General features: G+C 51.3%; 1 protein-coding gene across 1 annotated transcript in view; it reads right to left on the bottom strand.

Moving 5' to 3' along the window:
• Positions 1-20,239, bottom strand: part of FRMPD3 (FERM and PDZ domain containing 3) — a 492,671-nt gene that overhangs the window by 93,535 nt on the left and 378,897 nt on the right. Inside the window, exons 12-13 of the mRNA XM_075324032.1 lie at positions 18,682-18,805; positions 18,514-18,603 (exon numbers count right to left, since the gene is read on the bottom strand). Coding sequence (XP_075180147.1) covers positions 18,514-18,603; positions 18,682-18,805 — 214 coding nt within the window. The remainder of the gene's footprint in view (positions 1-18,513; positions 18,604-18,681; positions 18,806-20,239) is intronic.

The raw sequence follows: 20,239 nt of genomic DNA, 5'->3' as shown, positions 1-20,239 counted from the left end.
GCAGGGGCCTCTCGGACCCTGGCAAGGCTAGGAGTCGCCAAATTTGCCGAATCCGTCAGTGAAGGGGACGTAGATCCCCCAACAACCAAGTCCCGATTGAAGGCAACAGCCCAACCTGAAGCAGAGAGACACCGCCACCGCCAAGGCACCAGTTTCTCAGGGCCAGCGCCTGCGGGCAAAGTGTAGAGCTCCTCCGGCCCAGATTGTAGTCGGGGAGCGGGTAACCGGAGGGAATCCACCGCTACCACAAGTCAACCATAGGTGCAAGGAAGAGGGACATCACCGTCACCTACCGGGAGTGCAGGTGCAGCCGTCTGTGGGACCGTCCTACCAGCCGTTTGGTTTACCGTACAAACTGTGTCCGTGTCTCAGGCTGAGTGAGTACCACAGTGCCGCAAGGCACAGCGCTGCCCCCGCGTCCCTGCGCCCACCAGGCCCCGCACCTAATTCTCCACCACCGGGCCCCGGGATCACCAACCCCTACCCACGAAGGGGCAACACAACACCTGGCTGCTCCGCATCACCATCCCCAGGACCCCCGAATTGAGCAGCGGTGGTGAAATCACCACAACCGTGGGTGGCGTCACGAACTATAACAATCCCCCACACCCAACCACAAATCCCCTTTCACTCACGGGCGAGGAGTGTCGCTCGAGAAACCCTGGGATCCGGCCCACAGCTCGAGCCACCACTGAGCAGCTGCCGGACCCGAGCAGAAGGGGTGAGCGCGGTGTGCTGACACCCTCCTCCCCGCCCGTGACAACTTGGCGTCACGAACAGGATCTTACCGCTCTGCCGTCTGGTAGAGGTGCGCCTTGTTACCGCCGGAGGTATCCGGCAAGAAAATTTCAGAAGTCGCCATCTTTGGCGCGAAAAGTTCCCGCTCGAGCGTCTTCTCGAGCAGTAGAGGCGCGAAGGCCAAAACCCCGCCCCGAAGGAGGAGGGGCCGGAAAGAGCTAAGGGGGACGAAAACAAGATGTCTGCGCCCGACGGAGCCGCCGGAGGAGTGGTGGTCGCAGCCACAGCGGCACCCGCGGATGGGAATGGGCCTGCCCAGGTCCCGGTTGTACCGGCGGGAGGTGCCGCGGCCCCCGCGCTCGCTCAGGTCATGCCGTTTTCCTTGCCCTATGCGCCCGGAGCTGCCTGGCTACCGCAGTATGATGGGAAACCGGATGCCCTACAGGCCTTCCGGAAAAAGCTTAACCCGTTGCTGGAGCTGTACCCCCTGACTGATAAGCAACGAGCGGCGATAGTGCTAGGCCAGCTGACCGGTGCGGCGGAGCAGGAAGCGGAGACCTGGGCCGAGGGGGACCGGCTCTCTGTAGCCACCATCTTTGAGAAGCTACAGACTGCCTTCGAGACCCGGACTGAAGCCGAGCTGAGGATGCAGTTTTACCAGTGCCGGCAACGAGCCGGGGATAGCATTCGGGACTATGCCCTACGTCTGCAGACCGCCCTCCGCACGCTGAAGCGGGTGAACTCTATTACTGAGGCGGATAGCAACAAGATGCTGGTGGAGCAATTTGCGCAGGAGATGAGGTCCCCTGAGGATCGTAAACAACTCCGACTGTGGGCCCTGGAACATCCTGATGTGGACTTTGCTGTGTTAAAAGAGCGGGCTATCAAAGCACTACAGCCCCCAGCTGCTGAAGTTCTGGAACCCGTCCCGTGGCCCGTCGAGACAGCTCCTGTTGTGGCGGCCTCAGCCAAGCCAACCTCTGTAATGCCTGCAGCCCCGAGCAGCACAGTCGAAGAGTTGGCAGCCCAGGTCCGTCGCATGGACGGAGACTTTGCCAAAATCCTTGCTGCACTGCAACCTTTGACCAGATCTCAGCCTCCAGCGCAGATACAGCTTGCCGACAGCCCCGAGGATGTTCCCTGGATGCAGCAGAGAAGTGCTAACAACCCGCGGAGCAGACCTCCAATCTGCTACAAGTGCCGTAAGCCGGGCCATTACTACCGACAGTGCCCGTTAAACGATCAACCCCTGGGGCCCCGGGCCAATCCTCAGGAGTAGAACATCGTGGCCCCCCGGACTGGCGAGACCGATATATCGGGGCCCGCCCTATCATCCCCGTGGCTGTGGACGGCATACCAGTGATGGCTCTCTTGGACACTGGATCACAGGTAACTACTATACCGTACAAGTTGTACCAGCGGTATTGGGCCGTAGACGAGCTGGCGCCCCCAGACAATAGCATAACGTTGATAGCCGCTAATGGACTTCCATTGACCCAGGTGGGGTATAAACAAGTGGCTATGACAGTGGGGCAAGCTGAACTACAACACCAGGGTATGATTGTGATCATGAATGAACCTAGTGATCATAACCCGAAGATAGTGCTGGGAACCAATGTGATGGAACACTGCATGGCTGATGTGTTGACCCTATTGCAACAGCTGGCCGCCACAGCGGCGGGGAGCCGGCAGAGGGCTGTGCAGCGTGAAATCCGTGTCCTGATGTACCGCCAGCATGTAAGCTCAACAGGAGGGGAGATTGGTGGAGTGAGAGTGATGGATGTTGCTCCATTGACTGTGCCCCCTAGGAGTGAGATGATGATCTGGTGTAGGGCAGCAGTAGGGCCTCAGGGGCGTGACTACCCCGCAATGATGGAGCCCATGCCTTCCGAGCACTGGCCCACTGTAATGGCCGCCCGAGGGGTGGTGGATGTGAAGAAAGGGAGAGTGCCTGTGAGAGTGTTGAACTGTGGGGAGGAAGAAGTCAGGCTTCGCCGGTATGCCACCATTGCCAAGCTGCTTATCCTGGACCCTCACACTATCCATGAAGCCAGTCCATCCACACTCCAACCTGCCACCAACACTCCCCCACCCCAGGGGGACATAAGCGAGTGGCACCAACAGATACATGTAGGCACTGATGATACCCCTACACATCACAGGGCAGGAGTACACAGGGTGGTGCAGGAGTACGAACAGGTTTTCAGTAAGCACCCCCTAGACTTCGGGCAGATCAAGGGGGTCCAACACCACATTCCCACAGGTGAACATCCCCCTGTCAAAGAGAGGTACAGACCTATTCCCCCTGCACATTACCAGTGTGCCAAGGACATGTTGAGGAATATGAAGGAGGCGGGGGTTATTCGGGACAGTTGTAGTCCCTGGGCTGCTCCGTTGGTACTGGTCAAGAAGAAGGACGGTACCATGCGGATGTGTGTGGACTACCGGAAGATCAACTAGATAACCCATAAAGATGCCTATCCATTACCGCGTATTGAAGAGTCTTTGGCCGCACTGAGGACTGCAAACTACTTCTCGACCCTTGACCTCACCAGCGGGTACTGGCAAGTGGCCGTGGCTCCAGAGGACCGGGAGAAGACCGCCTTCACCACCCCGATGGGACTCTGCGAATTCAATAGCAAGCCGTTTGGGCTGTGCAATGCCCCTGGGACCTTTCAACGGTTGATGGAATGCTGTTTGGGACATTTAAACTTCGAGACCGTCCTGCTGTATTTGGATGATGTGATTGTTTATTCCCAGACGTATGAGGCCCATCTGGAGCACCTGGCCGAGGTGTTCGCGTCCCTTGCCAAGTACGGGATGAAGTTGAAGCCCTCAAAATGCCACCTGCTGAAACCCAGGGTGCAGTACCAAGGGCATGTGGTGAGTGCGGATGGTGTCGCCCCCGACCCTGAGAAGATCACTGCCATCCAAAGCTGGCCGAGACCAACTACAGTGAGGGAGGTAAAGCAGTTTCTGGGTCTGGTGGGGTACTATCGGCGCTTTATAAAGGGGTACACGAAGATGGCTGCCCCCATGCAAGATCTCCTCGTGGGACAGACCAAAGGTGGTAGACCCATCGGAGCCCCACTGTTGTGGGAGGACAAGCATGAGGAGTCCTTTTGCCAGTTGAAGGCGGCCCTGACCGGAGAAGAGGTCCTGGCGTACCCTGACTATGGGCGCCCATTCATCCTCCACACGGACGCCAGTAACATGGGGCTAGGAGCGGTCCTATCCCAGGTCCAGGAGGGAAAGGAGTAGGTGATTGCCTACGTCAGCCGAAAACTCCGGCCGACCGAAAGGAACCCTGAGAACTATAGCTCCTTCAAGCTTGAGCTACTGGCGTTGGTGTGGGCTATCACGGAGCGGTTCCGTCACTATTTGGCGGCAGCAAAATTCACCGCATTCACGGACAACAATCCGCTGACTCACCTGAACACGGCCAAGTTGGGCGCGCTGGAGCAGCGGTGGGTAGCCCGGTTAGCCAACTATGATTTCACCATAAAGTACCGAGCTGGTCGTGTCAACATCAATGCAGATGCACTCTCCCGGATGCCCCATTTGTGAGAGGAGGGGTGCGAGGATGACGACCTCGAGGAGATTGAGTTGCCCGCGTTTTACCAGCCGCCTACTGAGAGGGTACAAGTATGTCAGCAAAAGGTGGATCTGGACCCGCGACCCAGTCAAGAGTGGCAAGACGCCCAGGACCAAGCGCCGGCTGTCCGCCTTGTCAAGACCCTGGTGGAACAAGGTGCTATGGGGATAGACCCTGCCGCTCCAGCCGAAGCCCAACGCCTGTGGAAAGAACGGAAACGGCTCTACCTACACCAAGGGAGGCTATACCGTGAGCTGATCAACCCGAAGACCCATGAGAAAATATGCCAGTTAATCGTTCCTCAAGCTGATGTCGCTACTGTCCTACAGGCATACCATGATGGTGCTGGCCACTTCGGGTGGAAGAAGCTGGAGATGCTGTTGAGGGAGCGGTTCTATTGGAGTGGGATGCGTGAATCGGTGGAAGCCTGGTGCCGAGAGTGCGGTCCTTGTACGCTGAGAAGAAAGGACGAGAATAGCCAGAGGGCACCGTTACACCCCATAGTCACCCATCAGCCGCTGGAGCTGGTCGCCCTAGACCATGTCAAACTCACCCCTAGCCGAAGTGGGTACACCTACGCATTGACCATGGTAGATCACTACTCAAGATTTATGGTGGTAGTCCCCGTTAAGGACCTGACTGGTCGAACCGCTGCTCAAGCGTTCCAGGCCTATTTTTGCCGACCCCATGGGTACCCCGAGAAGGTGCTGACGGACCAAGGACCGGCTTTTGAAGCAGAAGTGTTTCACGAATTCTGCCAGTTGTACGGCTGCAAGAAGATCCGGACCACTCCGTACCACGCCCAAACCAACGGCATGTGCGAGAAAATGAACCACTTGGTCCTGGGGCTCCTCAAGACACTACCGCTGGAAGAACGGAACATGTGGCCAGAAAAGTTACCCGACTTGGTCGACATGTACAATAATATCCCGTCCAGCTCGACGAAGTGTACCCCAGCGTATCTGATGAGGGCTCGTCCTGGCCGCCTGCCGGTGGACCTAGAGATGGGGTTGGAGGCCCCGGAAGCACTCCCTTCAACGGCAGAGTGGGAAAGTCGGAGGAGGGCCCAGTACCGGCAAATCCAGGAGTATGTGGAGAAAAACCTCAGTCGGAGTCGAGAACAGCAAGAGCACCGGTTCAATCAGAAGGCGCCCGCAGGTCCTTTCCAGCCAGGAGATGTGGTGCGGAAACGGAAGAGAAAAGCCCACAAACTGGATGACCAGTGGGAGCAAGTCCCTTACGTCGTACAACCCACAGAGTGGAACGATGGAAAGAGCTACCAGATCAGTCGTGACCAAGGGGGCACCCTGGCCACCGTTTCTCGAGACCATCTAAAAAAATGCCCCCCCAGCGTTGAAAGTAGAGGCTGAAGTACCGGTTCTTCCACCAGTGGAAAAGGCGGCAGAGGTAATCCACACTGTGATGGGTGACTTCCCAGCAAACTGGCCTACACAGAACGGCGCGGTGATACTTCCAGTGATACTGTTCCCACAACCCGTGGATGAAGAAGTAGTGGAAGCGGTTAACCGTGAGCCAGAACCCGTGCCAGTGCCCAGGGACGAACCTGTACCCAGTCCCCCTACGCCTCCGCCTGCTCCACACTATAGCAGGGAGGAGGAACCGATTGTTCCCTCTACCCCACTGTCTAGCAACACTGACACTGGGCCCCGAAGGTCCACCCGGTCCAACCTAGGTAGACCCCCACTTAGGTACAGGGAGACCGTTCTATGAGTAGAAGGGGTCCGCAAAGTGCAGGAGTGGTTGTGTTGTTTGTTGTTTGAAAAGTTTTGAAAGTTCTGATGATGAAGAAAATGAAAATTAACCGAAGTTTACCTGATTGTCTGCTGTGATTTGCAACCGGCTGGAGCCGGTAACCGTTGTCCCCGTGGGGACCGTTTAAAATGCATGGGAACTATCAATGGACAAGCCCGTGAGCTTGCAGGGCAACCACAAACGTTAGTGGCTTGTAAATATGTTGGTTACCGTTACCATTTTCCGCAATGCCGCCTCCGGAGAGGCAGGTTGGAGGGAGGGCCCTGAGCAGAGCAGGCCAGGGCCCAGCCACCAAAGGAACCGGTGGCTACCCTCTGGAGGGAAGGACAGATCCCGCTCGGGTACCGTGTGCTGGACTGTGGGTCAAGGGGTGCTGCCTGGGTTTTAGGGGCAGCATCAGGGCCAGGTTACTTGGGTGGGAGAGAGCGGAAACCGTAACCGTAAACCGTTGCAACGTTAAAAGTAAATGTGCCTCCCGTCTTGGGAACAAGTCATTAAAAATGTTATTCATGTTTGTTTAACCTTGTTACCCCTTTTTCAGAAAAATAAAACCGGTGTAGGACGGCAGCCCGCGGACGGTCTGCATTTTGCTAAGGGGGAATGTGTCGCCCTGGGCAAGCCAGGGGTCACAGGTCACAACACCACCACACCCCACACTCCAGGTAGGCACATCACAGCTAACCAGAAATCCTTGTTGCCTTCCTCCAGAGGCTGATGATTCACACCAGGGGGTGGGCCAGGCGGTTGGCTCCGCCCACCAAGGAGATCACAGTTCTGGAGGCGGGAGAAACCAGGCAGAACAGTTAGGGAGGAGGAAGTGGAAGGAGTGGAAGAGTAGCCCGGGTAGGGCAAGAGTAAACAGCAGAGCTTGAGTGAGGAGCTAAGTGAAGGAGTAAACAACTAAGTGAAAGTAGAAAAGTGGAAAAGGAGGAAAGCAAGTGAGGTGACAAGAAGGAAGGAAAGCCTGAAGGGTCCAGCTTTGTGTAGGGCCAGAACAGCAAGGTCAGCGACGGCGGTGACTGTCTGGAGGGGGGCCGTTTGGAAGTTCCTGGAAGGACCCCGTTGGCTGTGTGCCCGGTGGTCTGGAGCAGTGTTCCGAAGGACAGTCAGCACCAGGGCAGGGGCCTCTCGGACCCTGGCAAGGCTAGGAGTCGCCAAATTTGCCGAATCCGTCAGTGAAGGGGACGTAGATCCCCCAACAACCAAGTCCCGATTGAAGGCAACAGCCCAACCTGAAGCAGAGAGACACCGCCACCGCCAAGGCACCAGTTTCTCAGGGCCAGCGCCTGCGGGCAAAGTGTAGAGCTCCTCCGGCCCAGATTGTAGTCGGGGAGCGGGTAACCGGAGGGAATCCACCGCTACCACAAGTCAACCATAGGTGCAAGGAAGAGGGACATCACCGTCACCTACCGGGAGTGCAGGTGCAGCCGTCTGTGGGACCATCCTACCAGCCGTTTGGTTTACCGTACAAACTGTGTCCGTGTCTCAGGCTGAGTGAGTACCACAGTGCCGCAAGGCACAGCGCTGCCCCCGCGTCCCTGCGCCCACCAGGCCCCGCACCTCCTTCTCCACCACCGGGCCCCGGGATCACCAACCCCTACCCACGGAGGGGCAACACAACACCTGGCTGCTCCGCATCACCATCCCCGGGACCCCCGAATTGAGCAGCGCTGGTGAAATCACCACAACCGTGGGTGGCGTCACGAACTATAACAATCCCCCACACCCAACCACAAATCCCCTTTCACTCACGGGCGAGGAGTGTCGCTCGAGAAACCCTGGGATCCGGCCCACAGCTCGAGCCACCACTGAGCAGCTGCCGGACCCGAGCAGAAGGGGTGAGCGCGGTGTGCTGACACCCTCCTCCCCGCCCGCGACAACTGTATGAACTGAGAGGTGTGATAGCAGGATCTATGTAGACTCCATTTTGTGCGTAAGTATATTTCTTCTTTCTAATGGATTCCATTGTTTGTTTTAGATAAGAGACACATATCCATCTCTTTGTCTGTAACAAAACTCGGAGGATGATTAGGGGGCTTTTATCCATGGGGGATTCCCTTCCTGGGACTTGTGGTACCTGCACGTAGTAATTACAATTTCTTTAGTGACCTGGTCTTTGCTTCTATACCTGCATTGTATTGACTACAATACTAGGAATTTATGATATTTCCATCATGGCTCAGTGTTCTGAATTATAACTTCTTTTTACTGTGACTTGTAGTACCTTGCATACAGCATTTGTCTGTTTTCATACTAATCCAGGTTCTCTATAGGGTGCATCCACACAGCCACTCCCCTGTTCCATTTTAGGGTCTTATCCCCTTCATGTGTGGTATTTTTAATGGTATTTTACATTGCCCATTTTTGTCCCTTCGGTGTGTTTTCTGTCTATTTGCATATTAATGAATATTGTTACAATTTGCACTATTTACTACTCTGGATTCTCCTGTTTTCCTGTACTTTTTATACATGTTGTCCTACTCTAAGATGTATAGGCTTGAGAGCCAACTACCAATTAAGTAGATAAGGTAATGTGCATCTCTTTAATGAGGAGGGGTGTGGTGTAATGACATCAACACCCTATATAAGTGGTGCATACTTATTGGGCAACTTCATTTCCTTTGGCAAAATGGGGCAGAAGAGAGATTTGACGGGCTCTGAAAAGTCCAAAATTGTGAGATGTCTTGCAGAGGGATGCAGCAATCTTGAAATTGCCAAACGTTTGAAGTGTCATCACCGAACAATCAAGCCTTTCATGGCAAATAGCCAACAGGGTCGCAAGAAGCATGTTAGGTAAAAAAGGAGCAAAATAACTGCCCATGAATTGAGGAAAATCAAGCGTGAAGCTGCCAAGATGCCATTTGCCACCAGTTTGGCCATATTTCAGAGCTGCAACGTTACTGGAGTATCAAAAAGCACAAGGTAAGAAAGGCTGAAAAACTACCACCTTTGAACAAGAAACATAAGATAAAACGTCAAGACTGGGCCAAGAAATATCTTAAGCAGGGGTCTCAAACTCAGCTGGGTGCATGGGCCGCATATAGAAAAAAAAATTGAGGGGGGCCGCATTATTTGCAGGACAAAGTGAACATTTTTAATGAATCCATGTTTTTTTTCTATACATCTTGGATCACTTTATAAAACATTTTTCGCTTGCTTATTATAACAAACGTGTACTTTTTTTTTGTTAAGTTTATATACAGAAAAGCATTTTTAATGTAAAAAAAAAGTCATGCTTTATTATGATTTTTTTTTTTACATTTTATCACCTTCTTGTAATTGTTTTACAATTAGCAGCATCATATAGTAATCTTAGCCAACATCTTGTAGTAATGTGTCCATGCTGCATTAATGTCCACATCCGTGTGCCCTGTAGTAAGGTGCTCATCCTTGTGGTATTGTGCCCAGTAGTATTCTGCCCATCCTTGTTGTATGTGCCCAGTAGTATAGTGCCCATCCTTGTGCCCTGTAGTATTGTGCCCAGTAATATTGTTCCAATCCATGTAGTATTGTGCCCATCCTTGTAGTATTGTGCCCAGTAATATTGTGCCCATCCTTGTAGTATTGTGCACATCCTTGTGAAATTGTGCCCATCCTTGTAGTATTGTGCACATCCTTGTAGTATTGTGCCCATCCTTGTAGTATTGTGCTCTGTAGTATTCTGCCCATCCCCGTAGTATTGTGGCCATCCCTGTAGTATTCTGCCCATCCCTGTAGTATTGTGGCCATCCCTGTAGTATTGTGGCCATCCCTGTGGTATTGTGGCCATCACTGTAGTATTCTGCCCATCCCTATAGTATTATAGCCGTCCCTGTAGTATTCTGCCCATCCCTATAGTTTTGTGGCCATCCCTGTAGTATTCTGCCCATCTCTGTAGTATTCTGTCCATCCCTGTAGTATTGTGGCCATCCCTGTAATTTTTTGCCCATCCCTATAGTATTGTAGCCATCCCTGTAGTATTCAGCCCATCCCTGTAGTATTGTGGCCATTCCTGTAGTATTCAGAGCATCCCTGTAGTATTCTGCCCATCCCTGTAGTATTGTGGCTATCCCTGTAGTATTCAGAGAATCCCTGTAGTATTCTGCCCATCCCTGTAGTATTGTGGCCATCCCTGTAGTATTCTGCCCATCCCTGTAGTATTGTGGCCATCCCTGTAGTATTCTGCCCTTCCCTGTAGTATTCTGGCCATCCCTGTAGTATTCTGCCCATCCCTGTAGTATTCTGCCCATCCCTGTAGTATTGTGGCCATCCCTGTAGTATTGTGGCCATCCCTGTAGTATTGTAACCATCCCTGTAGTATTCTGCCCATCCCTGTAGTATTCTGCCCATCCCTGTAGTATTCAGCCCATCCCTGTAGTATTCAGCCCATCCCTGTAGTATTGTGGCCATCCCTGTAGTATTGTGGCCATCCCTGTAGTATTGTGGCCATCCCTGTAGTATTCTGCCCATTCCTGTGGTATTCAGTCCATCCCTGTAGTATTCTGCCAATCCCTGTAGTATTCTGCCCATCCCTGTAGTATTGTGGCCATCCCTGTAGTATTCTGCCCATCCCTGAAGTATTCTGCCCATCCCTGTAGTATTGTGGCCATCCCTGTAGTATTCTGCCCATCCCTGTAGTATTCTGCCCATCCCTGTAGTATTCTGCCCATCCCTGTAGTATTCTGCCCATCTCTGTAGTATTCTGCCCATCCCTGTAGTAATACGCAAACAAAAAAAAAAATCTCCTCACCTTTCCTCCGTTCCCTGCGTGCCCACGATCAGTACTTGCAGAGTTTTGGATGCCTGCAATATACAGTACAAGCAGAGTGGATGGGATTTCTAAAAACCCCATGCCCACTGTGCGTGTACAGCCCGCAGTGACAACGGAACTGCGGTGCGGCTTCCAGAGGCCGCAGCATGTGAATTTATGCTGCGGAGTCGGAAGCGTCTTCCCTAGGGAGAATACAGTGAGGAGACTGCAGCGACCCGAACCCTGATCGCGGGCACGGGCAGCTGCGGTCTCCTAAGGAGGAGACTTGCGGCCCCGCCGATCAGGACCCGCTGTGTCCAGGACGCAGCAGGTCCTGACCTTGAGCACGTACCTTACCTGCTTGTTGCGGCCCGTGACGATCGCGGATCTATGCTGAGGACCGGTGCCGGCAGGAACTTCACTGCATTTGAATCCATTTGCGGTGCCGCGCAGAGGAGCTGTGTCTGGACCAATGGCTGCTGCCTGCCAATCAGATGCAAGGAAGTGACGTTGCTGTGTGACGTCACCTCCTTGTGTGACGCCCTGGACTAGCCAGGTAGTCACAGACATAACACCACACACACCCCCTTCCCTGGATAGTTACACCAGTCAAACGAAAACCCTTGTTGCCTCCCTCCAGGGGCTGATATCCACACCAGGTGGGGTGGAGCCAGGCGGTTGGCCCCGCCGACCGAGGAGTTCACAGGCTTGGAGGCGGGAAAAGGAGTCAGATTAGTTTTGGAGGTGAAAGTAAGAGGAGTAAAACATCTGCGTGTGCCTAGGTAGGAGCCCAGGCACTGACAGCAAGGTCGGCAGACGGTGGTGGCCGTCTGCAGGAGTTAGCAGATCTATGTGGAACCGTAGGACCTGGGTTGGGCGGTGGCCCACCAGTACCGAACCAGGGAGCGGAGTGAAGTTAAGCATACAGGCAGGGCCATCGGACCCCGACTAGGCTTGGAGCCGCCGACAAAGGTCAAATCCGAGAGTGACCGGAACCCCAGGGGTTTCCTAACACCCAAGTCCCGCTAGAAGGCACCAGTCCACACCGTGAGGATATACAGCAACCGCCACAGGCTAGAGATCCAAGGGCCAGCGCCTGCGGGCAAAAGGGCTCCTACGGTACCTATACGCCGGGGAGCGGACTACCGTTGGGAAACCATCGGAGTCAACACAGTCTACACAGGTGCAGGGAAAGACAGCCACCATCACCTCTCCGGGGAGAGCAAAGACACTGCAGCCGGCTGCGGGACCCGTCCATCCGGCAGTTTGGTTTACCAGAGACTTTGTGACTTTCTGTCTGAATGAGTACAACAGTGCCATCCGGCACCGCGCCGCGCTGCCCCTGCAACCCTGCACCCCAGCTATCCAGCCTCCCCGCATCGCCACCGGGCCCCGGGAACAACAACCCCTACTCACGGAGGGAACAACATCCTAGCTGCTCCCTACCATCGCTCCCGGGATCCCCGTCACCAGCAGCGGTTGTGCCATCATCACCACGTCCCGTGGGTGGCGTCACGAACTATCTCCCCAAACAAACCATCCTTTTTCACTCACGGGAAAGGAGCGCTGCTCGAGTCCCCGGGTCCGGCCCACCGCTCGAGCCACCGAGCAGCAGCAGCAGAAGCCCTGGACCCAAGCGTAGTGAGCGCGTCTCCTCCGCCCGCGACACTTGCATCTGATTGGCAGGCAGCAGCAGCAACCGGGATAGAACTGACAGATCCTTGCGCGGCACCGAAAATGGATTCAAATGCAGTAAAGTTCCTGCCGGCGCCGACCCTCAGCATAGAGCTGCGATTGTAACAGGGTCTGCAGGCCGTAACAAGCAGCCTCAGGGGCCGCATGCAGCCTGCAGGCCAAGGTGTTTGAGACCCCTGATCTTAAGAATGATTTTTCAAAGGTTTTATTGACTGATGAAATGAGAGTGACTCTTGATGGGCCAGATGGATCAGTAAAGGGCAGAGAGCTCCACTCCAACTCAGATGTCAGCAAGGTGGAGGTCGGGTACTGGTATGTGCTGGTATCATCAAAAAATAACTTGTGGGACCTTTTCGGGTTGAGGATGGAGTGAAGCTCAACTCCTAGATCTACTGCCAGTTTCTGGAAGACAACTTCTTCAAGCAGTTGTACAGGAAGAAGTCGGTATTGTTAAAAAAAAACATGATTTTCATGCAGGACAATGTTCTATCACATGCATCCAAGTACTCCACAGCGTGGCTGGCCAGTAAAGGTCTAAAAGATGAAAAAATAATGACATGCCCCCCTTGATCACCTGATCTGAACCCCATAGAGAACCTGTGGTCCCTCATGAAATGTAAGATCTACAGGGAGGGAAAACAGTACACCTCTCGGAACAGTGTCGGGGAGGCTGTGATGGCTGCTGCACGCAATGTTGATCGTAAACAGATCAAGCAACTGACAGAATCTATGGATGGTAGGCTGTTGTGTCATAACAAAGAAAAGTGGCTATATTGGTCACTAATTTTTTGGGTTTTGTTTTTGTCAGAAATGTTTATTTCTAAATTTTATGCAGTTATATTGGTTTACCTGGTGAAAATAAACAAGTGAGATGGGAATATATTTGGTTTTTATTAAGTTGCCTAATAATTCTGCACAGTAATAGTTACCTGCACAAACAGATATCCTCCTAAGATAGCCAAATCTTGAGTCTTTTGAGTTGATTGAGAACATAGTTGTTTATCAATAATAAAGAAAATCCGCTAAAATACAACTTGCCTAATAAGGCTATGTGCCCACGGGAGCTCGCACCTGCGGATATATCCCGCAGCTGCATGCCGGAATCCGCAGCTATTTTTAGCTGCGGGATTCCAGCAAAATAGGTGCGGTAAACCTGCGGACATTCCTGTGAATTACCTGCGGAAGTCCCGGCCTCTATCTCCATAGTGGAGCGCCGGGATTTCCGCAGGTAAATCCGCAGGAATAATTGACATGCAGTTATGTGCGGCTGTCGGACATCCGCAGCATATTCCGCAGTCGCACATTTCGCAGCATGGACACAGCACTCCCCATGTCCCATAGGGTAACATGGGGAGTGTCTGTACTTGCTAAAACCTGCGGATTTTTCTAGAAAATCCAGATAAATCCGCAGGTTTTCCGGGGCAAAATCCGCAGGAGCAAGCTCCTGTGGGCACATAGCCTAAGGCTGCACCCAGTGTATATATATATATATATATATATATATATATACACACACACATACAGGTGCATCTCATTAAATTAGGATATCATAAAAAACTTACTTTGTTTCAGTAATTCAATACAAAAAGGGAAACACATATATTATATAGAGTCATTACACACAGAGGGATCTATTTCAAGTGTTTATTTCTGTTAATGTTGATGATTATGGCTTACAGCCAATGAAAACCAAAAATTCATTATTTCAGAAAATTGAAATATATAAGACCAACTGAAATAATAATTTTACATTCAGAAATGTTGGCACCTGCTAAAAAGTCTGTACAGTAAATGCACTCAATACTTGGTCGGGGCTCCTTTTGCATGAATTACTGCATCAATGCGGCGTGGCATGGAGGCGATCAGCCTCTGGCACTGCTGAGGTGTTATGGAAGCTTAGGTTGCTTTGATAGCAGCTTTCAGCTCATCTGCATTGTTAGGTCTGTTGTCTCATCTTCCTCTTGACAATACCCCATAGATTCTCTATGGGGTACTAGGTCAAGCGAGTTTGCTGGCCAATCAAGCACAATGACACTGTGATTATTAAACCAGGCAATTGTACTTTTGGCAGTGTGGATATGACGCCCTGGGCAAGCCAGGGGTCACAGGTAATGACATCACCACACCCTACACCACGGTTAGGTACACCAAAGCTAGACCAGAAATCCTTGTTGCCTTCCTCCAGGGGCTGATGTCCACACCAGGGGGTGGGCCAGGTGGTTGGCTCCGCCCACCGAGGAGTTCACAGTCCTGGAGGCGGGAAAAACAGTAGTTAAGCTAGGGAAGTGAAGGAGAGAGGAGTAAAGTGAGAGTTGTGAGGAGGAATTAGGAGGAGGTGAAGTAAAGTGGCAGTCGAGCAGTCTGAAGTTGGTCCGGGTGTGTGCCCCGGACAGAGACAGCAAGGTTAGCAGATGGCGGTGACCATCTGCAGTGGAGGCTGATCGGAGGTTGCCGAAAGGACCGTGGACGGGCGGTGGCCCGGCGGTACCGGAGCGGTATACAAGGAGAAGCCAACACCATTGGCAGGGGCCTTTCGGATCCCGGCAAGGCTTGGAGTCGCCGTGAATTTGCCAAATCCGTCAGTGAAGGGGACCTCCGGGTCTCCAAACAACTAAGTCCCGATTGAAGGCAACAGTCCAACCGTATGAGAGAGACACCGCCACCGCCAAGGCACCAGTTTCTCAGGGCCAGCGCCTGCGGGCAAAGAGGGGCTCCTCCGGCCCATATCCAAGTCGGGGAGCGGGTTACCGGTGGGAACCCATCGCTACCAACAGAAGTACTAGGTGCAGGAAAAGAGACAGTCACCGTTAACTACCGGGGAAAAGCAATAGCAGCCGTCCGTGGGAACCGTCTTTCCAGCCGTGTGTTTTACCGAGAACTGTGTCATCATCTCAGGCTGAGTGAGTACCACCGTGTCGTGAGGCACAGCGCTGCCCCCGCGACCCTGCACCTCACCAGGCCCCGCACCTGGCCTGCCATCCCTCATCCTCCACCCCATCACTGGGCCCCGGGACAACCAACGCCTACCCACGGAGGAGAGAACTAACAACTCTGCTGCTCCCTGTCACCGCTCCCGGGATCCCCATACAGAGCAGCGGTGGTGTCCACACAATCACCACAACCGTGGGTGGCGTCACGGACAATAAATCCCCAAAACCAATCCCCTTTTCACTCACGGGCGAGGAGCGCCGCTCGAGTCCCTGGGATCCGGCCCATCGCTCGAGCCACCGAGCAGCAGAGGCCGCAGCAGCAGCGGCAGCCGGACCCGAGCAGTGGGAGAGCGCAGCGTCCCCTCCTCCGCCCGCGACATGGACAGGTGCCAAGTCCTGCTGGAAAATGAAATTTCCATCTCCAAAAAGCTTGTAGGCAGAGAACAAAATTTTCTGGGAGACGGCTGCACTGACTTTGGTCTTGACAAAACACCGTAGACCTACACCAGCAGATGACATGGCTCCCCAAACCATCACTGAATGTGGAAATGTCGCGGACAGAGGAGGTGCGCTGCGCTCTCCCACTGCTCGGGTCCGGCACGGCTACTGCTGCTGCTGCGGCTTGGTGGTGGCTCGAGCGGTGGGCCGGATCCCGGGGACTCGAGCGGCGTTCCTCGCCCGTGAGTGAAAAAGGGGTTGATTGTGGGGATTTTAGATATTGTCCGTGACGCCACCCACGGTTGTGGTGATATTGGTGACACCACCACTGCTCTGGACGGGGATCCCGGGAGCGGTGACAGGGAGCAGCTTTGATGTTAGTTCTCCCCTCCGTGGGTAGGGGGTTGGTTGTCCCGGGGCCCGGTGATGGGGTAGGGATGGATGGCAGGCGGGTTGCGGGGCCTGGCAAGGTGCAGGGTCGCAGGGGCAGCGCTGTGCCGCACGGCACGGTGGTACTCACTCAGCCAATGATGAGGACACAGTTCTCGGTAAAACACATGGCTGGATGGACGGGTCCCACAGACGGCTGCGGTGTTGTTTCTCCCGGCAGGTTGATGGTGACTGCCTTTCCCTGCTCCTAAGTAGTGTAACGGTTCCAATGGGTTCCCACCGGTAACCCGCTCCCCGGTTTGGATATGGGCCGGAGGAGCCCCTTTTGCCCGCAGGCTCTGGCCCTGGGAAACGGTAGCCTTGGCGGTGGCTGTGTCTCCCTCTCCTGGTTGGACTGTTGCTTTCTGTCGGGACTTGGCTGCTGGGAAACCCAGGAGGTTCCCTTCGCTAACGAATTTGGCAAATTCATGGCGACTCCTAGCCTTGCCGGGGTCCGTAAGCCCCTGCCAGATGGTGCTGACTTCTCTTTGTGTACCGGTCCGGTACCGCCGGGCCACCGCCCGTCCACGGTCCTTGCGGTAAACTCCGATAGGCCACTCCTGCAGACGGTCACCACCGTTTGCCAACCTTGCTGATCTGTCCGGGCCACACACCCGGACCAACTTCAGACAGCTCGACTGCTACTTCGCTTCCTTCCACTTTCCCCTCCAAAACTAATCTGACTGTTTTCCCGCCTCCAGGACTGCGAACTCCTCGGTGGGCGGAGACCAACTGCCTGGCTCCACCCCCTGGTGTGAACATCAGCCCCTGGAGGAAGGCAACAAGGGTTTTGTGTCTGACTTTGATGTGCCTACCGGGAGTGTGGGGTGTGTTGGTGTTGTTCTCTGTGGCCCCTGGCTTGTCCAGGGCGCCACAGAAACTTCACACAAGATTTCAAGCAGCTTGGACTGTGGCCCCTCCACTCTTCCTCCAGATCTCTGGGACTTTGATTTCCAAATGAAATGCAATATTTACTTTCATTTGAAAACAACACCTTGGACCACTGAGCACCAGTCCGGATCTTTTTCTCCTTTGCCCAGGTAAGACGCTTCTGGCGTTGTCTTTTGGTCATGAGTGGCTTGACACAAGGAATGTGACAGTTGTAGCCCATGTTCTGATATGTCTGTGTCTTTTGGTTCTAGAAGCACTGACTCCAGCAGCAGTCCACTCCTAGTGAATCTCCAAAAAAAATTTTGAATGGCCTTTTCTTAACAATCTTATCAATGCTGTTGTTATCCCGGTTGCTTGTGCACTTTTTTCTACCACACTTTTTCCTTCCACTCAACTTTCTATTAATATGCTTGGATAGAGCACCCTGTGAATAGCCAGCTTCTTTAGTAATGACCTTTTGTGGCTTTTCCTCCTTGTGGAGTGTGTCAATGACTGCCTTCTAGACATCTGTCAAGTCAGCAGACTTCCCCATGATTGTGTAACCTACTGAACCAGACTAATGGACAATTTTAAATGCTTAGGAAGCCTTTGCAGGTGTTTTGTGGTAATTATTCTAATTTTCTGAGATAATTTATTTTGGGTTTTCATTGGCTGTAAGCCATAATCATCAACATTAACAGAAATAAACACTTGAAATAGATCCCTCTGTGTGAAATGACTATATATTTATGTGTTACCCTATTTGTATTGAATTACTGAAATAAATTACCTTTTTGATGATATTTTAATTTATTGAGATGCACTAGTATGCTAATACCAGCACTATGTAAGAGATAAGCTGAGTCAATTAGGATGCTGCAATATATGTCCAAGAAATTCTTATATACGTGAATGAGGATGATGTAATCAAGGCATTTGTTTTGAGACAAACAGAGAGCTACTTCTTATACAGTAGTGTCTCGGGGGCGGGCTTCTCCTTTACATAGGTACATAGGTGGTCTGTATAATTTAATTAGGAGCACACAAAATGTGTTATACCTCATATGCTGAGTGGCGACAACAGAAGTAATCAAAAAGCATCACCATGAAAGTGAATCAGAGTGTAGCCATTGTGATGTTTAGGGCCAAATTCCTACTATTTGAAACATTAAGCATGTTACACAATCTCTTCTTTATCTCAAAATGTTAACAGATGTTCTTGTTGGACTAATTATTTTTTGTTGGTACAATATATAGACTAAAAGAAACGACAATACAATATGTTCGCATGTGACATATTTGCGGTTGTTTGTTACCATGGCAACTGTGTTGAAGAGGACACCGGCGAATGTTGGTAGCTCATTAAGAATACGTAGGTAACGCAGCTTGGCTTGAATGATAGACATCTGTGTGAATGAGAAGGTAAACGGTTACACGTCCATCAGTGAAACTCTAACACATTGATTTTGCATTATATTCCTTACCTTGTTACCAGATAATTGGTTTTGGTGAATTTTCAGATGTTGAGCCAATGCTTTGCGGAGTGATTTTTCTTTATAAACCTGTAAGAGGGATGGAGGAAGGAAAGGTTCCAAGCCCCATTCTTTCCTAATGGAACATTAAAGAAAGAGATTGATTGAGATGAGCAAACATTTTCACATACACACATACATACACGCACACATACAGATACATATACATGTATATACACACACATACAAAAACATACACATCCACACATAGACATACACTCCCATATGCACATATATACACACACACACACACACGTACAGATACATATACATGAATATACACACACATACAAAAACATAATCACACATCCACACATAAACATACACACACATATACACATACATACACACAAAATATATACACATACACACATACTGATACATATACATTTAGTAACACAAACATTTCCTTAAGACTCATAGTTAATTGATCAATTTTAGAAGCATGTTAAACCACTCCAACCAAGCATAAATAGGGAAACGGGGAATTTGGAGTTATTGGTTCAAAAACCTCCCTGAAGAAGCAACAACTAATCCACGCGAAACGGGTCTTTTCCTGTTGGTGGGCACTCTACTAGAAGGGCACTATTTAGATGGGTGAGCTGGCAGCAAATTTATATTTTGCTTTCCATTGTGATCTATGTTATACAGTATATACTGCAGATGCTGGTGCATAATGAATGATAGTGGGACTAATTGATGTGTCAGTTTTCCCCTCTGGACCCTCTATATTATTTATGTAGCCATATCACCATTGTATTGGGTATCTTGAACCTTTTCTCTCATTTTTTCCTTCATCCCCCCCTTTTTCTTTGTATATTTTTTGTTGACATGTTTGTTTTTCCCTAGCTACATATACGGTACTGTACATGTATATACACAGATATAGAACATACCCACACGTCCACACATATACACATACACACACACACAAAAATCTACACACAAATACACATGTACATACTCAAATACACAAACATATATACACACATGCAGAAACATACTGTAGTAACACATGCACACATATATACACACAAAAAATACACAAACATGTAAATACTCAAATACACATACATATACACACATATCCACAGAAACACATACACACACATACACATATACAAACATGCATACACTCATACTCATGCATATACTCAATTACCCACATAACCACATACATATACACAAAAAATCCACTCAAACATACAGAGGGTGAAATAAGTATTTCACACATCACCAATTTTCTAAGTAAATATATTTCTAAAGGTGCTATTGACATGAATTTATCACAAGATGATAGTAACAACCCATCCAATCCACACAGATCTGCTACATGCTACATCTAAGAACTATGACAGGGGCACAACTGCTGCACTCAGTAAACTAAGTGATACATCATTGGGCTCAGGGTCTCTGCTCTCAGATGCGGTAGCAAAAACCTGCTGACTCATTCCCTTTAAAATTTGAGTCCTGTTATTAAAATATGAGACTGATGTAATTTTTGCTGGTA

Source organism: Anomaloglossus baeobatrachus, chromosome 9, assembly GCF_048569485.1.
Source record: "Anomaloglossus baeobatrachus isolate aAnoBae1 chromosome 9, aAnoBae1.hap1, whole genome shotgun sequence".
Lineage (NCBI taxonomy): Eukaryota > Metazoa > Chordata > Amphibia > Anura > Aromobatidae > Anomaloglossus > Anomaloglossus baeobatrachus.
The sequence above is the reverse complement of the archived record's forward strand: the minus strand, read 5'-3'. Positions and strand labels throughout refer to the sequence as shown.